Source organism: Pelmatolapia mariae, linkage group LG3_W (assembly GCF_036321145.2).
Source record: "Pelmatolapia mariae isolate MD_Pm_ZW linkage group LG3_W, Pm_UMD_F_2, whole genome shotgun sequence".
Classification (NCBI taxonomy): domain Eukaryota; kingdom Metazoa; phylum Chordata; class Actinopteri; order Cichliformes; family Cichlidae; genus Pelmatolapia; species Pelmatolapia mariae.
This window is the reverse complement of record NC_086229.1, coordinates 90,107,123-90,125,616: the sequence shown is the minus strand read 5'-3', so window position 1 is coordinate 90,125,616 and position 18,494 is coordinate 90,107,123. Positions and strand designations below refer to the sequence as shown.

General features: G+C 40.1%; 4 protein-coding genes across 5 annotated transcripts; 2 read left to right on the top strand and 2 right to left on the bottom strand.

The window, feature by feature from the left end:
- Nucleotides 1-1,797: 1,797 nt before the first annotated feature.
- On the top strand, nt 1,798-4,834 carry LOC134620016 (ependymin-like). Its single transcript, XM_063465892.1, has 6 exons — nt 1,798-2,500; nt 2,637-2,671; nt 3,267-3,401; nt 3,876-4,062; nt 4,150-4,237; nt 4,336-4,834. Exons 1-6 carry the CDS (start codon nt 2,299-2,301, stop codon nt 4,463-4,465), a joined length of 777 nt encoding a protein of 258 aa, XP_063321962.1. The 5' UTR covers nt 1,798-2,298; the 3' UTR covers nt 4,466-4,834.
- A 507-nt stretch (nt 4,835-5,341) lies between these two features.
- epdl1 (ependymin-like 1) lies at nt 5,342-7,167 on the top strand. The gene is made up of 6 exons (XM_063465878.1): nt 5,342-5,549; nt 5,729-5,763; nt 5,884-6,018; nt 6,101-6,293; nt 6,451-6,538; nt 6,770-7,167. Exons 1-6 carry the CDS (start codon nt 5,345-5,347, stop codon nt 6,891-6,893), a joined length of 780 nt encoding a protein of 259 aa, XP_063321948.1. The 5' UTR covers nt 5,342-5,344; the 3' UTR covers nt 6,894-7,167.
- A 49-nt stretch (nt 7,168-7,216) lies between these two features.
- cskmt (citrate synthase lysine methyltransferase) lies at nt 7,217-11,685 on the bottom strand. 2 transcript variants are annotated; one of them, XM_063465856.1, is made up of 3 exons: nt 11,559-11,685; nt 10,208-10,860; nt 7,217-7,346 (listed from the first exon to the last, which is right to left on the bottom strand). In XM_063465856.1, the coding sequence occupies exons 1-3, from the start codon at nt 11,635-11,637 to the stop codon at nt 7,248-7,250; spliced, it is 831 nt and encodes a 276-aa protein (XP_063321926.1). In that variant the 5' UTR covers nt 11,638-11,685; the 3' UTR covers nt 7,217-7,247. The 2 variants fall into 2 exon arrangements, with proteins under 2 accessions (XP_063321926.1, XP_063321936.1); XM_063465866.1 differs by lacking the exon at nt 7,217-7,346 and having other exon boundaries at nt 10,133-10,860.
- A 535-nt stretch (nt 11,686-12,220) lies between these two features.
- On the bottom strand, nt 12,221-16,708 carry LOC134619992 (ubiquitin thioesterase OTUB1-like). Its single transcript, XM_063465844.1, has 7 exons — nt 16,621-16,708; nt 14,611-14,672; nt 14,100-14,198; nt 13,853-13,971; nt 13,521-13,605; nt 12,977-13,171; nt 12,221-12,787 (listed from the first exon to the last, which is right to left on the bottom strand). The coding sequence occupies exons 1-7, from the start codon at nt 16,661-16,663 to the stop codon at nt 12,590-12,592; spliced, it is 801 nt and encodes a 266-aa protein (XP_063321914.1). The 5' UTR covers nt 16,664-16,708; the 3' UTR covers nt 12,221-12,589.
- Between the last annotated feature and the right edge of the window lie 1,786 nt (nt 16,709-18,494).

Genomic DNA, 18,494 nt, shown 5'->3' with positions numbered 1-18,494 from the left:
ACAAAATGTCTCATAATGCACATCTGCATAACCACACAATGCGTTCATGCTCATGTGACTCCCACACAATTCTAATGACATATAAAACATGCAAATATGTGCAACTGTTGTATTGTGTTCTTTTCTTGTTTGTATCACTGCATATTTTGTCCTTTTGTAACAATATAGATAAAAAATTAATTAACTTTGATGATAGAAGCCAGCAATGTTTAGTGAACTGTAAAATCTGTGTAAACAGGCTACATGAAGATGATTATTATGCAGTCTTCTCTACTGAAATGTTTTTGGTGCATATGGTCCAGTGAGTGAGTGATAGATAGATATTTGAAATAGATAGTTTATTGATTGTGTTACAGCAGCACGATGAAGGGTACAGTCTACAATAAACAGCACAGTTAAAAGAAGTGCCACAGGTGCCTGGTAAGGCCCTTATACTATGAGATAGTGCAGGAATTTATATATTTACAACTGATAAAAAACAAAGAAAAAGAAAAATGATGTTAGTAAGACTGACATTTGTAAGGGAGAAGTGCAAATTGCATTAATAAATAAGATGTACAAATTAAATCGTGAGAAAAAGCTGCATGGAGGTATAATACAAAAATATGTTTGGGACCATACGCCTGACAGGTGTGTTCACCTGTCACAGAATGAAGAGTTATTATACAACTTTACAGAGAGCGCTAGGAATGAGTTCCTGCAGCGTGCTTTATAGCAGCAAGGTTGATGTAGTGCAGAGACAATGGACTAAAAATGGCTTCTGACAACAGAACAGTACCTTGTGTGGCAGATCCACCATTAGTTGTGTACCTGTGTGTTTGTGTGTTAACAGGTCAATAAATGGAGCCCTTTGCAAAGTGCTTTGCAAACTGCCAATGGGGAAAAGTGTAATGTAAATATAGTCCATTTATCTTTACAAGGGGTGTGCAACATGGTCAAGGTGAATACAGTAGAAAGACCTGACTGACATCATTTCAGTGCGGCACATGACCGCTGCAGGTCTACACCCATAGGTCAGATACCCTTGTAACTGTTGGTGTTTGTTTCCAAATTTCCAAATAGAAAATGATAACAGTAGAAATGGTCTGCTCGTACACATTAAAAAATCTCACAAGGTGCATTACTGAGTCAGCCAAGAGTAGAATTATTAAGATGATGACAATGATGAAAGTAAAAACAATTCGGAGAATCTACATTGTAATACTACACATAGCATAACTTGCAAAGGGTGTGTGTGGGGGAGGGGCTGTTGAAATTAACTGCAATATTAGAAACGCCTTCTTGTATGTAAGTAATGCATTTTAAAATAGTAGGTTTGTAAGTTTATCTAAACCTATCAGGTGGCTAGGTCTGCTGACAGCAGTCACACACCTCTATAATCACATGACAGTGATGTCATTCATGAGCACATGTTTACCCGTCCCCATTCGGCCAAAATCCTGTTCGGGCTTTATGAGCTGCCCTCTTTTGTAAACACAGCATGCTTTACCCTTGGCCCACTGTGCGCAGTATGGCACAGTATCACTAAGCACTGTTATGAATATTTTTATTTATTTATTTATTTTATTTATATTTGAAGTTTGTCCTCACTGTAAGTGCAGTGTATGAATAGAGTGTAAGAATAGAGTGTATGAATAGAGTGTATGAATAGAGTTGGCATAACATTATAAGTACCTACAGATAGAAGAATAACACAGATGGTCTCTTCATCGTGGCAGCCGTTAGTGGGATATATTCGGGAGCAGGTGAACATTTTGCCCTCAAAGATGTGTTAGAAGCACGAAAAACTGCAAGGGTGACGATTAGCGTGAGTTTGACGAGCGCCAAACTGTGACTGTTTGGAGACTGAGTCAGAGCATTTCCAAAACTGCAGCTCTTGTGGGATGTTCTCAATCTGCGGTGGCCAGTGTGGGTATCTATGAAAAGTGGTCCATGAAGAACAGTGGTGAACCAGAGACTCGGTCATGGACAGCCAAGGCTCACTGATAAAACGTGGATGGACGTTTTATCAATGGACGAGCTGCCGTAGCTCAGATTAAATGTGGTTCTGATAGAAAGATGTCAGGATACAGAGTGCATCACACAATATTAGGCAGGTGATCATAATGGGGATATGTTTCACTTTGGTTGCAGAATTTGTACAATTGTAAGCAAATATAGTCTACACACACTCTGCTGTATGAGTCTCTTGCCCTTAGAAAACATTAACCAGCTTTTAATGTACAAAGATATTTCCTTTTATGGGCTTACACTGCGACCTCACCCTGACAACACCCGAATCTGAACTTCAGCCCTCAGATGTGGGTTGAAACTAAAACCCGGAAGCATCTAGGCCTGTCTGGTCATCTGTCAGCATATATAAGGAAGTGCGGCTCCTCTAGAGCACCAGAGACTTCGCAACTACCTGTGAGAAAGTCTGCGGATTCTTCGAAGATGAAACTCTTTGTGGTGTTAGCGTGCGTGCTGGCAGGCTGCCTGGCAGAGAAACCTCGCCCATGCAGTAAGTAAAAAAAGGAAATCGGAGACGAGCTCTGTTGTGGTTACAGTGATAGTTCACTGTTGGTTTCTCATTGCTGTTTTCTCTTGCTGACTTGTAAATCTTATTAAATAATTCTGTTTTCTCTTATTTCACGCAGAAAGCCCTCCCCTTCTGACTGGAGCCCTCACTGTTGTGAGTTTATGTTTCGTGTACTTAAAACTTTTGCTATTGCTATTAATTATGAGGGAGAAAAGAAGCCTCTATTGTTGTTGTGCATTAGCAATGTTTGATTGAAACATAAAATATTACCCACTGTTCACCCAAACATTAAACATGTTTGGGTGAACAGTGGGTAAAAAGCATTTAAAAAAGAATAAAAGTGTGTCAGCCAGTGCATCTGGGATAGATATGCGATGAAAGAGCATGTGGACACAGTGCAATATGGGGGGCAGTGGAGATGACATCCTCTGTACATCTGTTTGTTCTGTAAGCAAACTGATATTGGTCAGAGTTAGGAATGAGGTAGTCTTTGCTGTGTTGAGATACAAGTCCAGACATTTCAGTGCTCAGGTCAAGGTCCAGCAGCTGCTCTTACTTTAACCATCTTCAGTGTGAGCCTTGATTGATGTTTATGGTGAGTGAGCATGTGTGGCCTGCCTGACAGTGTGGAAAGGAAACAAAGAAAATGAAAGTTGTACTTGAACCAAACGTGCAGCCAGATTTAATGGTCATTCATATTCTGTGTGAACGACAAAGATGTCAACAATCTTGCATTCTGTTTCTCCAGTCCACACAGAATGAAAAGCTGTGGGTTTATGCCAAATACTTCTACGATGCATTGGGACAAAGGGTCCGGCTCATGGAGCTGGGGAACTACCAGAACAAGTCGTTCACCTATGACGCCCTGCTGCTCTTCAGAGAGGTGACCAAAGCAAACACAAGAACGTCTCAAATATTTGTTTTAGTGTGCAAATTACTGCTGATATGATTCTACTGTGGAGATGTGGAAGTGGAGACGCACGAGGCCAACAACACAACATGTTATAAGAAAGTATTTTCTTTCATTAATGTTTTAATGGAATATAATGGGAACTCGTAAGCATGTGCAACTGACGCAATAAAAAGCAGGCCATATTTTAAAAAAAAACAAAAAAAAACCCTGACAATAACAGCATATTTAATTAGTTTAAGGTTAGCACATCTTTCTCTGGATTAGAATAAATATTATGGCATAATTTTGGGTGCGAGCACCTATGTATGTTATTTCTGTGCTAGGTTTTGATTGTTATTTCCATCTTCAGCAAAGTTACTGAAATAACCATCTTCTTTAGACTGAATCATATTGTATGTAACAGCAAAAGAAATTCTCATTCTTACCCCACAACTCATGCACCAGGCTGCCATGTATGAGATCGATGACAAAGCTCGTACATGCAAGAAAAAGCCTCTGAAGGCAGACTTCCATCCTATGGAAATCCCAATAAATTCAACTCTGGTGGGCCAAGCTGTCGTGGGCAGCTCATCTGGACCCGGTGAAGGACTCCTGGTCAACACCTGGACTGGAAATCTTCCTGGAAATACAGGTGAGTTGGCATCTAATGTTCAGAACTGTCATCCTGACTCTTTATCTGCACTCTGTTTATGGACACATTTCATCTTTGTCCGTCCAGGAAGGTATCTGACCACCTTCACTGAATTCGGATGCATTCCAGTCAACACTATGTACCAGACACAAGAGTATGGATGGATGGTGACAGGGTTAGTTTCCTCTCAAGTCTATAGTGTGAAAAATGTAGAATGCAATACGTTTGCGTGCGTCCAAGTAAAAGCTGTGTCGCTTTCTTTATGCTCACCAGCTTCTTCAACAACGTCGTTGGGATTTCTGACCCCGGTCAGCTCAACCCCCCCGACTACTGCCCAACAGAGATGACGGCGAATGGAGAGCAGCCCGAAGATTTCATCAGCTTGTTCTTTAAGCGGCAGTGAAGGCTTCACCGGGTTTTTACCTTACACAGTGCACTGAGATCACCAATGTTGTGAATTGGCATTATATAAATAAAATAAATAAAACTGAATGGCATGTAATTGAGCTAAACAATCCAACCTTACATACAATAAGCCATCTCCCCTTTATTGTTGTTTGAAACATGGAGGGCAAGTTTGGCCTCATTGTTCTCTCTGTGTATCTCTAACCGGAATGAATTTTGCTTTCTTTCTGCCATACAGAAAATAATGAAGCGGTTTTAACTCTTTTTTTTTTTTCTTTTTTTTTAGTTTAGTCTTTTTTCCTGCAACAGGTTATTGCCTGTCATATTTGCTTTTCTTACTTCCCATTTTCTAACACTGTGTTGTGGCCACATCTTGTGTACATCAATAAAAATGTAACACATGAATGCATGCGGTGTATTTCTTGTCTCTTGTTTCATAAGAAAAGGTAAAGAAGGATGTATTCTCAAAATCTGTCTATTGACACAAAAAAAACATATTAATGTGACCTAATGGTTTCAGGAGAAAAAAAGTCCTGGAGGATCAAAAATCTTTGTTTAATGCCCACCTTGCTGGTTTCCAGTTGTTCCTTGCTTTCTGGGTGGGTTCACCAGAGAGGTGACACTAATCACCTTTACCAGAAGTTTCTAGCTTATTAAAGTAGCTTGTGTACATATGAGGTGGGAGTGGTTAAGGTTACAAAAGCTGCCATTTTTACATTGCATCTATATGCAGTCTATCCTCTAAACTCTCTTCAGTCAGCCTTCTAGCTCCTCCCCTTGGTTTGTTAGTTAGGGGTCAAAACAGCTAAAACGCAGTTTCTATTATTAAAAGACATTCCCCTCGACCTTTATTCTCACATAACTGGCATATTAAGAAATGACAAACAAAAAAACTTGGCAGCGGACACAGAATGGGAGTATCACCTGCTTGTTTTTTAAGGAAGTGAGATTTTTGAAGCAGTATCATATGAGCAGCTGTTGCAGAGGAAAACATTCAGATCTGCAATTGAACAGCATGAAGGTCCTCATCCTGCTTGTGTGCCTGTCCGTGGGCTGTCTCGCTCAGAGACCACGGCATTGCAGTGAGTACGCAGACTTTAAAGTCCTCTTTCTTCAAATATCTCCAAATGCAGCAGTTCTCTTGCTTTAGCATCAGAACTGATGGTGCTGATTTATTTTTGATTCAGTGTAGAATGACCAAGTTAGCAATGCAGCACATTTGTAGTGTAAATCCTCCAAAATCCCTCTTTAATTTTCACAGGATACCCGCCACTGATGAGCGGAAGCCTGTCTGTGGTAAGTCTCCTCTCATATCCCTCGATTATGTTTGAGTGTTGCAATAACAACTGATACTTAATGCAGTTGTTAGTTATTCAGAGTAATCTGCAATGACAAACATTTGCCTCTGTTTGAAAGTCCACTGCAAATCAGAAGCTGCTGGCATTCTCCAAGTACATCTATGATGGACTGGGAGAGCGCATCCGCTTCAGACAGTTTGGACTCTATGACAATAAGACCTACCACCTTGATGTGCTTCTACTGTACAGAGAGGTAGCGGTAACAGCAGTAATATTTGCATTCAAGTTTATCCTGTATACCATAAATGACTGTGTAATGGTGCCCTGTCCTCTAGGGTGTTATGTACAAAATAAACAACAAGAACCGCACATGCACTAAGCAGCATCTGAGCCCTGACTTCCACCCGCTGGCAGTTCCAAGAAATGCCACCCTGATGGGCCAGGTTGTGTTAGGCGCCTCCTCTGGTCCTGGACAGGGAGTCCTGGTCAACAGTTGGTACGGGGAGCAGAAGATGAAGACGGGATCAGGTACAATAAGAGGAAATCAAAGCGAAAAATTGCAAAGTCATGTGTTAGTTTGTAACACATGACATTCTCTTACATAAGCTTGTGTTGATCACAAACAAACCTGCTTGTCTGGTTGCGCTGCCTCAGCTCCCATGTGATCCACTTCTTGTTTCTGCAGCCAAGTACTTTACCACTGTCACACAGTTTGGATGCATCCCCGTCAGTACTCTGTACCACACCAGCAGCGGTGACTGGGTGGTCAACAGGTCAGTGGGCAGAAGGCTTTTAATATTGTTCTAGAACTTTCATGCATGTTTCCAAAACTATTTGTCACGTTGCGTTTTTTCCCTTAATATTTGCCTGTAAACACTGAACTGGGTCCCTCAGCAGGGCACTGCCTTTTTCTCACACTCTAAAGTCTCTGAGCATCTGTGATCCTGGTTGAAGAAAACTGACATCCTCTGATTCATTTTGATTCATTTTTTTCTGTTTTTCAGCTTCTATAACAATGTCATTGGATTAGTCGATCCCCAAAAACTCAACCCGCCATTTTTCTGCATGAATGCTGAGCAGGGGGATGAAGACGAGCCAGTAACATTTCTCAGCTTGTTTAAAGAATGATTTTACAAATGGTGGTGACAATGATGATGATGATGATTCACTGAATTGCGTTGCTGCCATTCATAAACAAGCTTCATTTGGTTAAAATTAATGCTAATATTCAATCAGAGTACTTTCATATATATTTTACATTCATCAGATTGAGCAGCGTTTCCTCTAAAATCTATTTTTAATCACACTGTTTCTCTTTTTTAATCTTTTCAAATAACAGTTTATCGGTTAAATTAGTGTTTGAACATTTATGTCATAAGAAAATAAAAACAAATTCAGAAAAGTCGAGCCTGATACTTTGTTCCTGATACTTTTTTCACTGATCTGTACAAACTGCAGTAGGAGTGTGGTAATAATCAATACTCACAGACTAACAATGCAAAGACTAAAGGCCACTGGTATGTCCCAGGGGGTGGCATGTTGGCAAAGTTCAGGAGTATCCCACCAAAGAAGATCCTGAAACTGAAGAAGCATTTTGTCAAAAATTCCCACTTCAAGAAGCCTTCAAATGAATATTTTAACCTCACACCTTCCACAACAAAACTGGACGAATGCAGAAATAAATCTATTGATTTATGAGGTTGAAAGTCTCTCTAAAGATGACACATTGCATTAACACAGAAAAAAGTTTTGTCATGTGTAAAATACACACAGACTGTTTAAGACAGTTTTGTTAGTAGTGAAGTGCATTTTAAAGCTAAAGACACACAGAGGTTTTCTAGCATGTTTACTGGATGCTGGATTCATGCAAAAAGAGTTTGGGTGCAAATGTGACCACATATTATTGGAATGAGGGAAGTAGTGGTGTAGTTTAGTCTGATATTTTCAGTCTTATATCTTTCAAGGTTCAAGGTTCAAGGGTCTTTATTTGCTATTTGTGCATAAACCAGCAGTCAAGGCACATTGGAATTCTTGTGCAGAGCTCTCTCAGTCACAGTTATGTGTTAGAAATGTTGTTAGAATGCATGTTAGAAAAAATAGACAAAAATAAACAAGACAATACAATACTAAAATAAATTGTAAATTATAAGTTATAAATTAGACCCCCTTTGCAAGAGGAGTGGCAGTATATACACAGTCTAATTATATTGTCATTACATGACAAATGAAGTGAGATAGTGTGGGGTTATTATTGCACATTGTTCAGTGGTTTTTGTTTTCCATCAGTCTGACTGTAGTGGGATAGAAGCTATTGATAAACTTTATTCTGTGAGTGATGATGCTGTCTGCTCTGCTGTGTGCTGTATGTGCAACTCTTGTGTCTGGGCAGAGAGTGAGCTGGATGGAGTGAGTTCCTGATAATTCCCTCTGCTCTTTTCCTGCAGTGCTGTGTGTATATAGAGTCCATGGATGGAAGTTTTGTCCCTATGATCCTCTCCACAGTCTTCATGACTCTTTGCAGAGCCTTCCTCTCTGCCTGTGTGGTGTTCCCATGCCTGCGGAGAGGATGCTCTCTGTTAGTCCTCTGTGGGCCTGGTTGACGTGGCAATGGTTCAGGCCGGCTTTCCTGAGCAGCCTAATGAGATAAAGCCTTTGCTGGGCGTTTTTTTTTTCACTGTGGCTGGGTGTTAAGAGTCCACCTCAGGTCTGTTGTGAACTGCAATCCCAGGAATCTGTGGCTGTTATCCTGGGTGGAGACACGGTCATAAGTGTACAGGGTGAAGAGTTTGGGGCTGAGGAAACAGCTCTGTAGGGATCTTGTGCTGACTGTGAGTTCAGCAGACACCCATCCTCCCAGTATCACCACCTGTGGTCTATCTGTCAGGAATTCCAGAATCCAGTTGTAGATGGGAGTTGGGACGCCGAGGTCTGTGAGCTTCTTGATCAGCTGGTGTTGAAAGCAGAACTGTAGACCAGGAAAAGCATCCTGGCATACATTCTGCTACTTTCCAGATGTTGCAGAGCGTGGTGTAAGGGTATTGCTACCGCGTCATCCACTGATCGACTGGGGGGGTAGGCAAACTGGAGGCAATCGGCAGTGTCTTGGGCCATGTGGTTGATGTGTGTGACAACCAGTTTTTCGAGGCATTTCATGGCAATTGGTGTGAGTGCCACTGGCCTGAAGTCATTTAGGGTGGACATGTCCGGTCTTTTGGAGACTGGTATGATGGTGGAGGATTTTAAAATGCATGGGACTACTGCCTGACAGGTTGAAATGCATAATGCATTTGCAATTTAGGCACACTGTTACCTCCCAACAAGCATCCCTCATCATCATTTCTTTGTGGCGTTTCTCTCTGTGTGTGAGTACTCCAGCTTCTTCCCACAGAGGCATGCAGGTCAGTGGGGTTAGGTTGTTTTTTCTCTTTGTTTTTTGTTTGTCTTTTAAATTGCCCATTGGTGTGAGCGGTTGTGTTTGTGTTAGAGAGACACATTTTCCACCCACCCACCCTTCCCAAAAAGCTAGAATTGGAAAAGTGGAAGAAAATAGATGACTGGATGACATTTGTAATGTATTATGTAAAGCTGCCAGGTATTTAGATATTTCTCATAAATAAATCTGAGTAACATGAATCAATAAATCAGAAATAATATCTGAATGTGGGAGATCCAACACTGCCAAAAAATATTAATTTGATTGGACACCATTAATGTGTCTAGCTGATGTTTTTTCTTCCCTTTTCTTTCTTCCCTATTGTAGCGCACTGCAACTTTGGTACTTTGTACCTAGAGCTACTCTTCTGTTTACAAAGAGGAAATGAGCGTTGTGGTCGCGACCTGGAAAACACACTGCCACAACATCACAACAGCTTTGCCTACTTATCTCTCTCTATATAAGTTAGATATATATAGAAGTACTTCCATAATATAATCGCCCAAAACTACTGGACTTCAAACATTACTAACGTGTACCTAAAACTGCCGTCTCCAGACCTGGAAATGTTTCTACTCTACTGAGCTGCATGTCTTTTAAATATTTCTATAAAAGAGGCATATGTGTGATGTAAGTATAGAGAACATTTACTTCGCAAATTGTATTACAGTGTTGTGTTCTGCTGGATGGGATTGAAATCCTGGATGCTGGGGGCCTGCTGGCCACTAGATGGCAGTGTGTGACAAGTAATGAAAGCGAGACTTCCAAATCTATGCAACTCAAACATGAAACACAGATTTACAGTTCAGAGATGATATTACACATAGTTTACTCACACAGACTACAATAGCATATATGTGCTATATAAGTTGAAGTTATTCTACACCATGGAATATTTCTACTTATGTCTTATGAGAAGAAAGAATTATATTAATGACAATTGTGGTGTATTATTTTATTTATTTATTGGAGTAAAAAGTTACAGCTATAGAACAGGGTGAGGGGTCACCTGGTAGCAGTAGTAATGGATCCCCCTTAGCTCTCCAACTTCCTGCACCCCAACATCTGCTGTCATCACTCCCGGATCCTGTGCAGCCGTCTCCAGCCAAATAAGCCTGGAGTCAGGGTCCTCATCAGAAAACTGAAGCAAGGACCCTGAACTCCGCAACACCCTTAAACACTGCTTCAAGACCAGGCTGACATTCCGCTTCCCCTCCCTGGACCTTAACAAGGCATCAGTGGTCCCCTTGTCAATTATAAGGTCCACAGTACTAGGACTGAAGCGTTTATCAAGCTGTGTGCAGTCCAGCTCTACGAACTCAATTTGAGAAGAACAGCTGTGAGGTTGAATGGCTTTAGCTTGAATGTGTTCCTGCATTAGTTTCACAGCTATGGGGGAAATGTCAGCACAAGTGACATGGACGGAGACAGGAGAGTGCCTGTAGATAGAGGGTCCCAGTGCTGACGTACCACAGCCCATATCCACCACGTGGAGCGCAGCGTCTGGGCGAGACATAGTTTGCAAGAGGGGCATGATGAAGTCTCGGACAGAATCGAAACCAAAAAACCACTCAAAGTTTTTGAAGGGGGCTTCCCCGCTGCTGGTCTCGGTGTAGAAGCGGTCCCAGGTTGCTTTCTTATCCATGTTTTCAATCAGTTCAGCTACAGTGAAACAAAGATGAGACACAGGAGTTATCAGTAATACACAAAACATCGGTTATTTTAGCATGATCATGACTGAGCTCTTTTCTTAGGTTATAAACAGACACTAATAGTTTCTTTTGAGGAAGTTCCCTCAACTTTAATGTGATTTCCAAGTTTATACAACAGCAGTGTGTATAAGATACATTTATTCATTGCTGATACTGTTGTAAAGATGCACAAAATCTTTCAGTCAAATCCATGTGATAAACATGCTTTACTGTTTGGTTCAGCTTTTCGGAAGCTGCAGTTTATGATGTTGTACTGACAGGTGTTTGACTAAGTGTTGCCCATCCTAACTATAACAGTGAGGGAAGGTCTGCAAATAGCAACACAATTGTTTAGAAGACACACTGCGGCTACGATTAGAGACTTAAAGCACATCTTTCTACACAGCTACGATGACCTTTAATGGGCTTTAATGTGTAAACTAGCAGCCGGCTGTACTATAGGGCTACCTCGTGGTACAACTGCTTTTTTCAGTGAATACGTCACTAGCTTGCGCCCCCGTTACAGCAGAGTCCTTCATCTCTGTGAATGGCTAAGGTGTTGTAGCTAGTTAGCTTATTAGTCTGCAGTCATGTGTAGCATGAAATGTCATCAACACATTTCAGTCAGGCTAGCCTGATATTAAAAATATATAACATGTTTATACATACCAGTTAGAGAAGAATGATACCGCAAATAAGCCCCCAAAACTCTTCTGCCTGACAAAAACGACTTGAAAAACGGAGACATCTTGCCTTAGTTTCACTCTAACCTTTAACGTAAGAGTTCTCACTTTGGTATTTTTTCTTGGTACCAACAGGACTCTGCGTCCATAAAATGCTAAAGAGCAAAGTATTTGCTACGTTATAGACGATCTTTGATTCGGTTATGCTGCAGTGACGGAACTGCGCATGTGTGTGGGTGCAAGCGTAAACAACATACACCCACTTAACCATCCTGTCAAAAAGCAGCTGTCCATGTACATCACTGACATCTGTATATTGAAAACTACATATCAAACTCTTTCTAGGAAACCAAAAACCTTTTAACATGTACGTTTTCTCTTGTAGGTCATATACAATTTATTACTGTATAGTCCCATATTCTTCTTTCTCCTCTCCCTGCAGGAATAATGCAATAATGCTTTCAATTCAAGTATAGTTATACCAGGTTCCTACAGATGGATGCAGCACAGTACTGACATCAAATATGCATTAACGTGCAGTGTTGTTTACACAATATGATTTAGAACGTTATTCTCAACTTTCAATATTTAACTGAAAAACAAAAATCATACTGACACAAGAAATAAGATGTAAATTGCTTTAATAAAACTCAATGAAACGCAGTGTAACAAAGGAAAAGAAACAAACAAAGCAAGTAGATAACATTTACAACCACAAAAGAAAAAAAAAAACCCTGTACAACTCTAAATGGTTGGAGTCACTTCTATATTTCCAAAGATTTTTTTTTTTAATTTAATCATTTTGTCATGACTGAAGGTAAATTTGGGGGTTTGGGGCAAGAAGGGCAAATGAGGCAAGTAATGTGATTTTCTCTCTCTTTTTCGGTTTTTTTCCAAATACACGAGTGTAATCTCATACACGTATTTTTCATCAGCATGGCTGCTGGTAGGATTTTTTGAAGGGCGCTGCTGTGGCACACAGCAGGAGATGCATGAGATGGGCTGTGGCCAGGAGTGCTATTTGTACAAGATGTCGTAATGGCCAGGTCTATAGAGGAGGAAGATGCGGGGGTCTCCGCCTTCGGGAAAGACGTGGTGATTGACTGTTCCTCCCTCTCCTCTATCCATGTACTCCACCAGAATGGATACGTCCAAGGCCTGAGCTAAGGCGATGATGTGAATGTGGTCACTTTCTTTAGACATTGGCTCTACCTCCTTGGAAAAAGAGAAGAAAAAAGCACATTAGGTGCGAGTTTCAGACAATAAAACGTGTTTATTATACCAGAATGGCAAACTGTGTACTCTTTTACACAATAACGTCTGTCATAACAATTCAACAGTTATGTACATTATATTTAAATTTAAAAGCAGGAAAATGGTTATCTATGTAGGGAAAACCTTCACCTGCTGGCAGAACTCCTTGACAGTGCGCCCACCCTCTATGAAATGCTGAAAGAAGGTATGCTGTCGCTGCAAGTAGCCTGAGGTGAGCAACCGCAGGTACACCACCACATAGTCTGATACGTTCTGGTCATTGAAGGAGCTCAGCAGCTCCTGCAGGCTGGGCTGTTTTTCACATAGTTCAATCAGGTCCATGAACTAGCAAGAAAAACAATATTTACATATTTAGACTCATGTACTCAGGCCTCAGCTTGCCAACTTTCTATTTAACTGGCCAAAACATGTGCTCTGTCAGATGACCATCTAAAATTGGCTAGTCAATAAGGAAAAATCATTTGACTCTGCTATGGTCGTCATCTGCACCTTATCCAACATAACAAATGATATGCTGTCAGTCAGGTTGAGGGTTTTACACCTTTTTTTAAGCTTATTTACATCAACAATGTAAAAAACAGACAATAAAACACATGTATCTAACTAGATGACATGCATTTGCTACTACAGCAACTTCAGAAAAATAGTCATTTAGGTTTGCCAGAATACTCACAGTATTGTGAAAATCTTCAATAGTAAACTCAGTGAAACCTTCGTTAACCAGATCCAGTTTACTTTTAGCTGCAACTGCTTTGAACCTGAAGAGACAAAATGTGTATTTAAAAAGTAAAAATTGTAAATATTACAGCCGCCTATGTGCTTATCTGAATTTTAAAATATTGAAAACAGAACACAGTGTACTGCTCACACATATTCATACATCCGATGAACAGACAGAACAGCAGCAGAACGCACTTAAATCGTCTGAGATGATGATGAAGTGTGAATTTGAGTATAGACACTAACAGCCAGCAGAGCACACACAGTAACCACTCTGGCACTCACCTCTGAAGTTCTTTGCTGTCATCTAGCAGGGACTCGAGATGTGCAAAGCCAAAGGCTCTGTAGAAACAGTTTCCATCTGGTCGTGTCTTGCGAATGTACGAGTATTTTTTGTGCAGGTCCTGTAATAACAATAATTTAAAAAAAATCTTTAAGACCAGATCCAAAACAGTTTTTGCGAATTTAAACAGAGCAACTTTGGATTGACATGTGGCTGCAGTAACCTGAGAGGTGCTGCGCTCTGACTGACCTTGATCTTGAGCTGATAAACCGTGTCATCCTCAGCGTACTCGCTCTGCAGCACCGACAGGTCCTGTCTGTCTGACACTAAAGGGTTACTGTTGGCTATCTGCACAACCACACACACAAAATTGCAAATTAGTCATTGCAATCCATCTCAATACTTGTTTTTAGACTTTTTATTAAACAGTATGTCATTGATTATGCATTAGTGACATTTCTTTATATGCTTATCATAAGCTCACAGCTGTGCACATAAAGCCTGTTACAGGTCAAGGTCAGTGTAATTACTGCAAAGATAGATTCTCAAAGAAATGCATCCATTTGTGTTCAGAGTGCAAATTATGCTTTTATAGCCCTGTCCACATGTGATCTGAGATTTCTGAAGTTGTAACTGTAAAAAAAATTAAATAAAAAATAAATAAAGACAGTGGAATGTGGAAATTTGCTCATCTGGATCCAGAGAATAACGCAAAGCCATCTTTATTTCTTTTTGCTGTCCAAACTATAGGTTTTCTTACCTCCTGCTGAATCCGGTCCTGTTGAGCAATTATGGCCTCATCATATGCTAGGCAGTTCACTCCTGTAAGACAAGGGTGACAGATTTAAGAGGCTTCAGGAGTAGAGTAGTACTTAAATGACATACTGGCTGACATGGAGGATGGTGAAGCTGTGGCATTGGGATTTTAGCTGCACATCAGACTAGAAGCACTATTTGAAACCGCAGTGTTCCAGTGATGCAAGGTGTGTACTTTAGATTTACAATACCATAAATGTAGTAGCATTTATGGTGCTATATACAGACAATAGCACTGTAACAGTTCTGAAACTGACACTGAAACTGCCCTACAAACATCTACAGTATCAAAGCACAACTCCATCTTCCCAAACTGTGCAAGCTGTATGGAGGTGTTAATGTTTCGTTAAAGGATGCTAGTCTGAGAAAACTCTAATGTTTAAAAACTGATTAGGTTATCGTCTTTAGTAGAGGGACCCTAATGTGATCTACTGCCCAGATCTATGGTTTAAAAAAATGAAAAAATTGAAAAAAGTATGAACTGAAAGCTAGTTCCAGCTTTTAGTGTTTCAGAAAGTTAGGATGCAAGCATTTGCTACTAGGGAAACAACTGTTGCACAAATTCAATATTTGGATTGGATATTGATCAGATACCAACCGTGCTATCAGTGATAACGAGCCAGCCCATTCAATTCATTTCTGCGTTGCTCTCTGTTTACTTTGCCACGTGTATCCTAGGGCTGTTTTCTTTTACTTCACTAACAAATACCAAAAATTGTATAGAATTATATTTATTTATTCATTCCTTTTTAGTTTTCAAAGTTAGGAAATGTTTTACGTTGAGTCTAGTGTTTCCTGAAACATAAAAGAATACCTTCTAGTCTCTTGCTCACATTGATATAGATTATTCATTTAAAACCGGTATCCTATCGCTAGTCAGTATTAGCAGATAGCCAAGCTAAGGTATCGGTATTGGATGGGATTCAGAACAAGCTGATTTGGGCCATCTCTGACTGCATTCACTTTTACAATTGGTGTGTTTAAGCAGATGTGACCTAGTGACACTGTCAGTGTACCTGCATTGCACCTGCAGTGCTGTGTGACAATGTAATACCCGAACAAGCCAGGGACTAAAACTGAAATAACTTGATATTACTTGGTTATTCTAGGATATTTTTTTTAAAATGCCTAGCTTGGATTTAGCAATCACAATTAAATGCGACTACATTATCTTGGATGTAAAAATAAATAAATAAACTCGATCACCCGTAATACAGCTAGTTCCAGCTGTATTACGGGTGATACTAGTTTCTTAATAAAAGTAACGGCGCCAGGTCCTGCATGTCGTTTTGCTTTAAAGGTTTGTCTTTTGTCAAAAAGCCCTTTTAGCTCGGTGTTTTCCTTCTCACTTGCGAAACCACTGAATTCGTTATAATGCCAGACAGCTGCATGTAAACAAAATGTAATAAAATCTGGAATAAATCAATTGACAAAGACACACTTTCCCTTTCCGTTTTCATCACCTGCCGACACCAATAAGCAAACAAGAGCGCATTTAGCCCTTGGTCAGCATTTAACATGAAAACAAGTTAACCTACAAGCTAACGTCAGTCAGCTAAACTTGGCTAGCGCGACTTGTGCGAAAACAAAACAAATTCTAGCCACGACGACAGACGCAGTTTTACAAACTAAAAATACGACGTCTTTTCTTTAATATTAAGTACACATTCTAAGCATTTCCAAAAGTCAAAACCTCTGGAACTGTCACTCACTGCTGCCCTGACATTAACTAAACAAGCTTTTTTTTCTTTGTGTAGCAGTGGCAGCTAGCTAACGTTAGCCCAGAAGCTCTGGCCTCTGTGTGCCCCTCACCGCTGCACATCAGCCAGATTCAGCACGGGGGGAGGTAACGGCTGAAAGGCTTAACAGATGCTCGTGTGAACAAGAGCTTCGTTTAGAAGAGAAATGACAGCGCACTTTGCTTGACATTTGTTGGTGTAACTGTTTCTCTCACCCTCCATCTCTCCCTGTGATGACTCTTGCTGCTCCTCCGCCATCTTAGCTGTTCAGATCGGTTTCCTCCCTCCGCATGACATCACTCGTCGCACACTTCCGAGCGCAGGCCAGCGGTAAACTTACTTTATTTACTTATTTATTTATTTATTCATTCATTCATTCATTTAGTTGGTGGGCAACCTTTTCGCATGAATAATGACTTTGTTAACAAAGCTAAAGCGTCATACTAGGCTTCCAGTACATTCCATTGGCTGACGTTTTAACAGAAAATAATGCATTTATTTATATAATTACAGTATTATACCATATTTAATATACATTTATTTCTTTATTATTTTATAACTTTAACTAAAATGAATAGAATATTTGGTAATGTTGTCAAAGGGTTCGTGTTTTTGCTGGGATATAAAAAGCCCTCCACGCCATTATAACAGGTTTCTTTTCTGAGGGTCAGGCAGGATTATGAGGCAGGTGAAGTGTGCAGTCCTTCCACAAAACCATGGACCCTCACAGACCTGTACAGTCACTGGTTTGGGGTAATTTGTTTAATTGCAAACATGGTGAAAGTTATGCACTAATTCACTCTAAAATCAGAATGGCTAAGGAGTTAGCAAATCCCTGCATAAGTTAGTTCTAAATGGCTTGTTTTTATTTATTAAGTTAGTGGCTGTTCTTTAATATCTGTGATGAAGGTAAAAATACCACAAACAATTAGTTTTGTACATTCATCCTCTGTGATTTTGAGTTGGCTGGACCGGATGAAGGCCCTTTCCTGTCAGTATAAAGGTGTTTAACTGCACATTTGATCTTAGTATTAGAAAAAGCAGAGCACTTTCAAAAACATATCTAAATATAAATATCATATAAATGTAAGAAATCTCTTGCATCTCTCTTTGGGCATACATTTTAAGAAATAAAAGTGTGAAATTACATTTCTAAAAAAAAACTGGTAGCTCATTCTTCAGACTGCCCTGTTATTACAAAACAGTTTTTCTTAATTCACCGGAAACATCCTGTTTTTTAAATGTATTTATTTATCTTTTTTGTTTTGTTTTGTTACTATGGATGAAAAAAGAGACATTTTGATAGTATCAGAATCAATAGTTAAAAAAAATAACAGAAAGGGTCCTGTTATCTAATTGTTTATCTATTAGTTTTGATGCATGAATTTCCATAATGAGGGGAAAACATTAAGATGCATGGAAAAATTAAAGTCTAAAATTCATGCCCTCCATCATATTTGTCATAGCTGTCCAGTGGTCCGAACTGGAGTCTTTACCAGACCGATTTATGTTTGACACCCTTGCCCAACAGTACTCTTAGGAAAACCCCAACAATCAAACAAGCGCATATGAGTAAGCACTCTGTGACAGTGGGGAGGAAAAACACCCTTTTAACAGGAACAAAGTAGGGCAGAACCGGCCTTGAGGAAGGCTGCCACTCCTCCTCCTGTGCCTGTGGTTTGACTCTGACGGTTAGCATGACTCAAGCGGTGCTGATTCATTTAAACATATTCATCCTGTTGCAATCAAGATGACTACATTAACTCTGATGAAGCAATTGGATATATGGACAATGCACAGTGATAGAAGCCATTGGACAGGAACTAAAAATATAGTAAATTATTCAGTGGCCAATACGTTTCTTTAAGGTTTAGTTTGCTACGATAACTACAACAAAAGAGCAAAAACTGTCGGTATCCCAAAGTCCCCACTTTGAGCACCGCAGCCATCATTGAGGAGCAATGAAGGTTTCTTCAAGTGACAAAACCCATCTGATGTGATGATGAAGCTCCTATTACAAGGAGAGCCTCTGGAAAAGGAGACCAGAAGTCCCAGGAGCTGCAGTGAAAAGGTTAATTAGCCTCCTAAT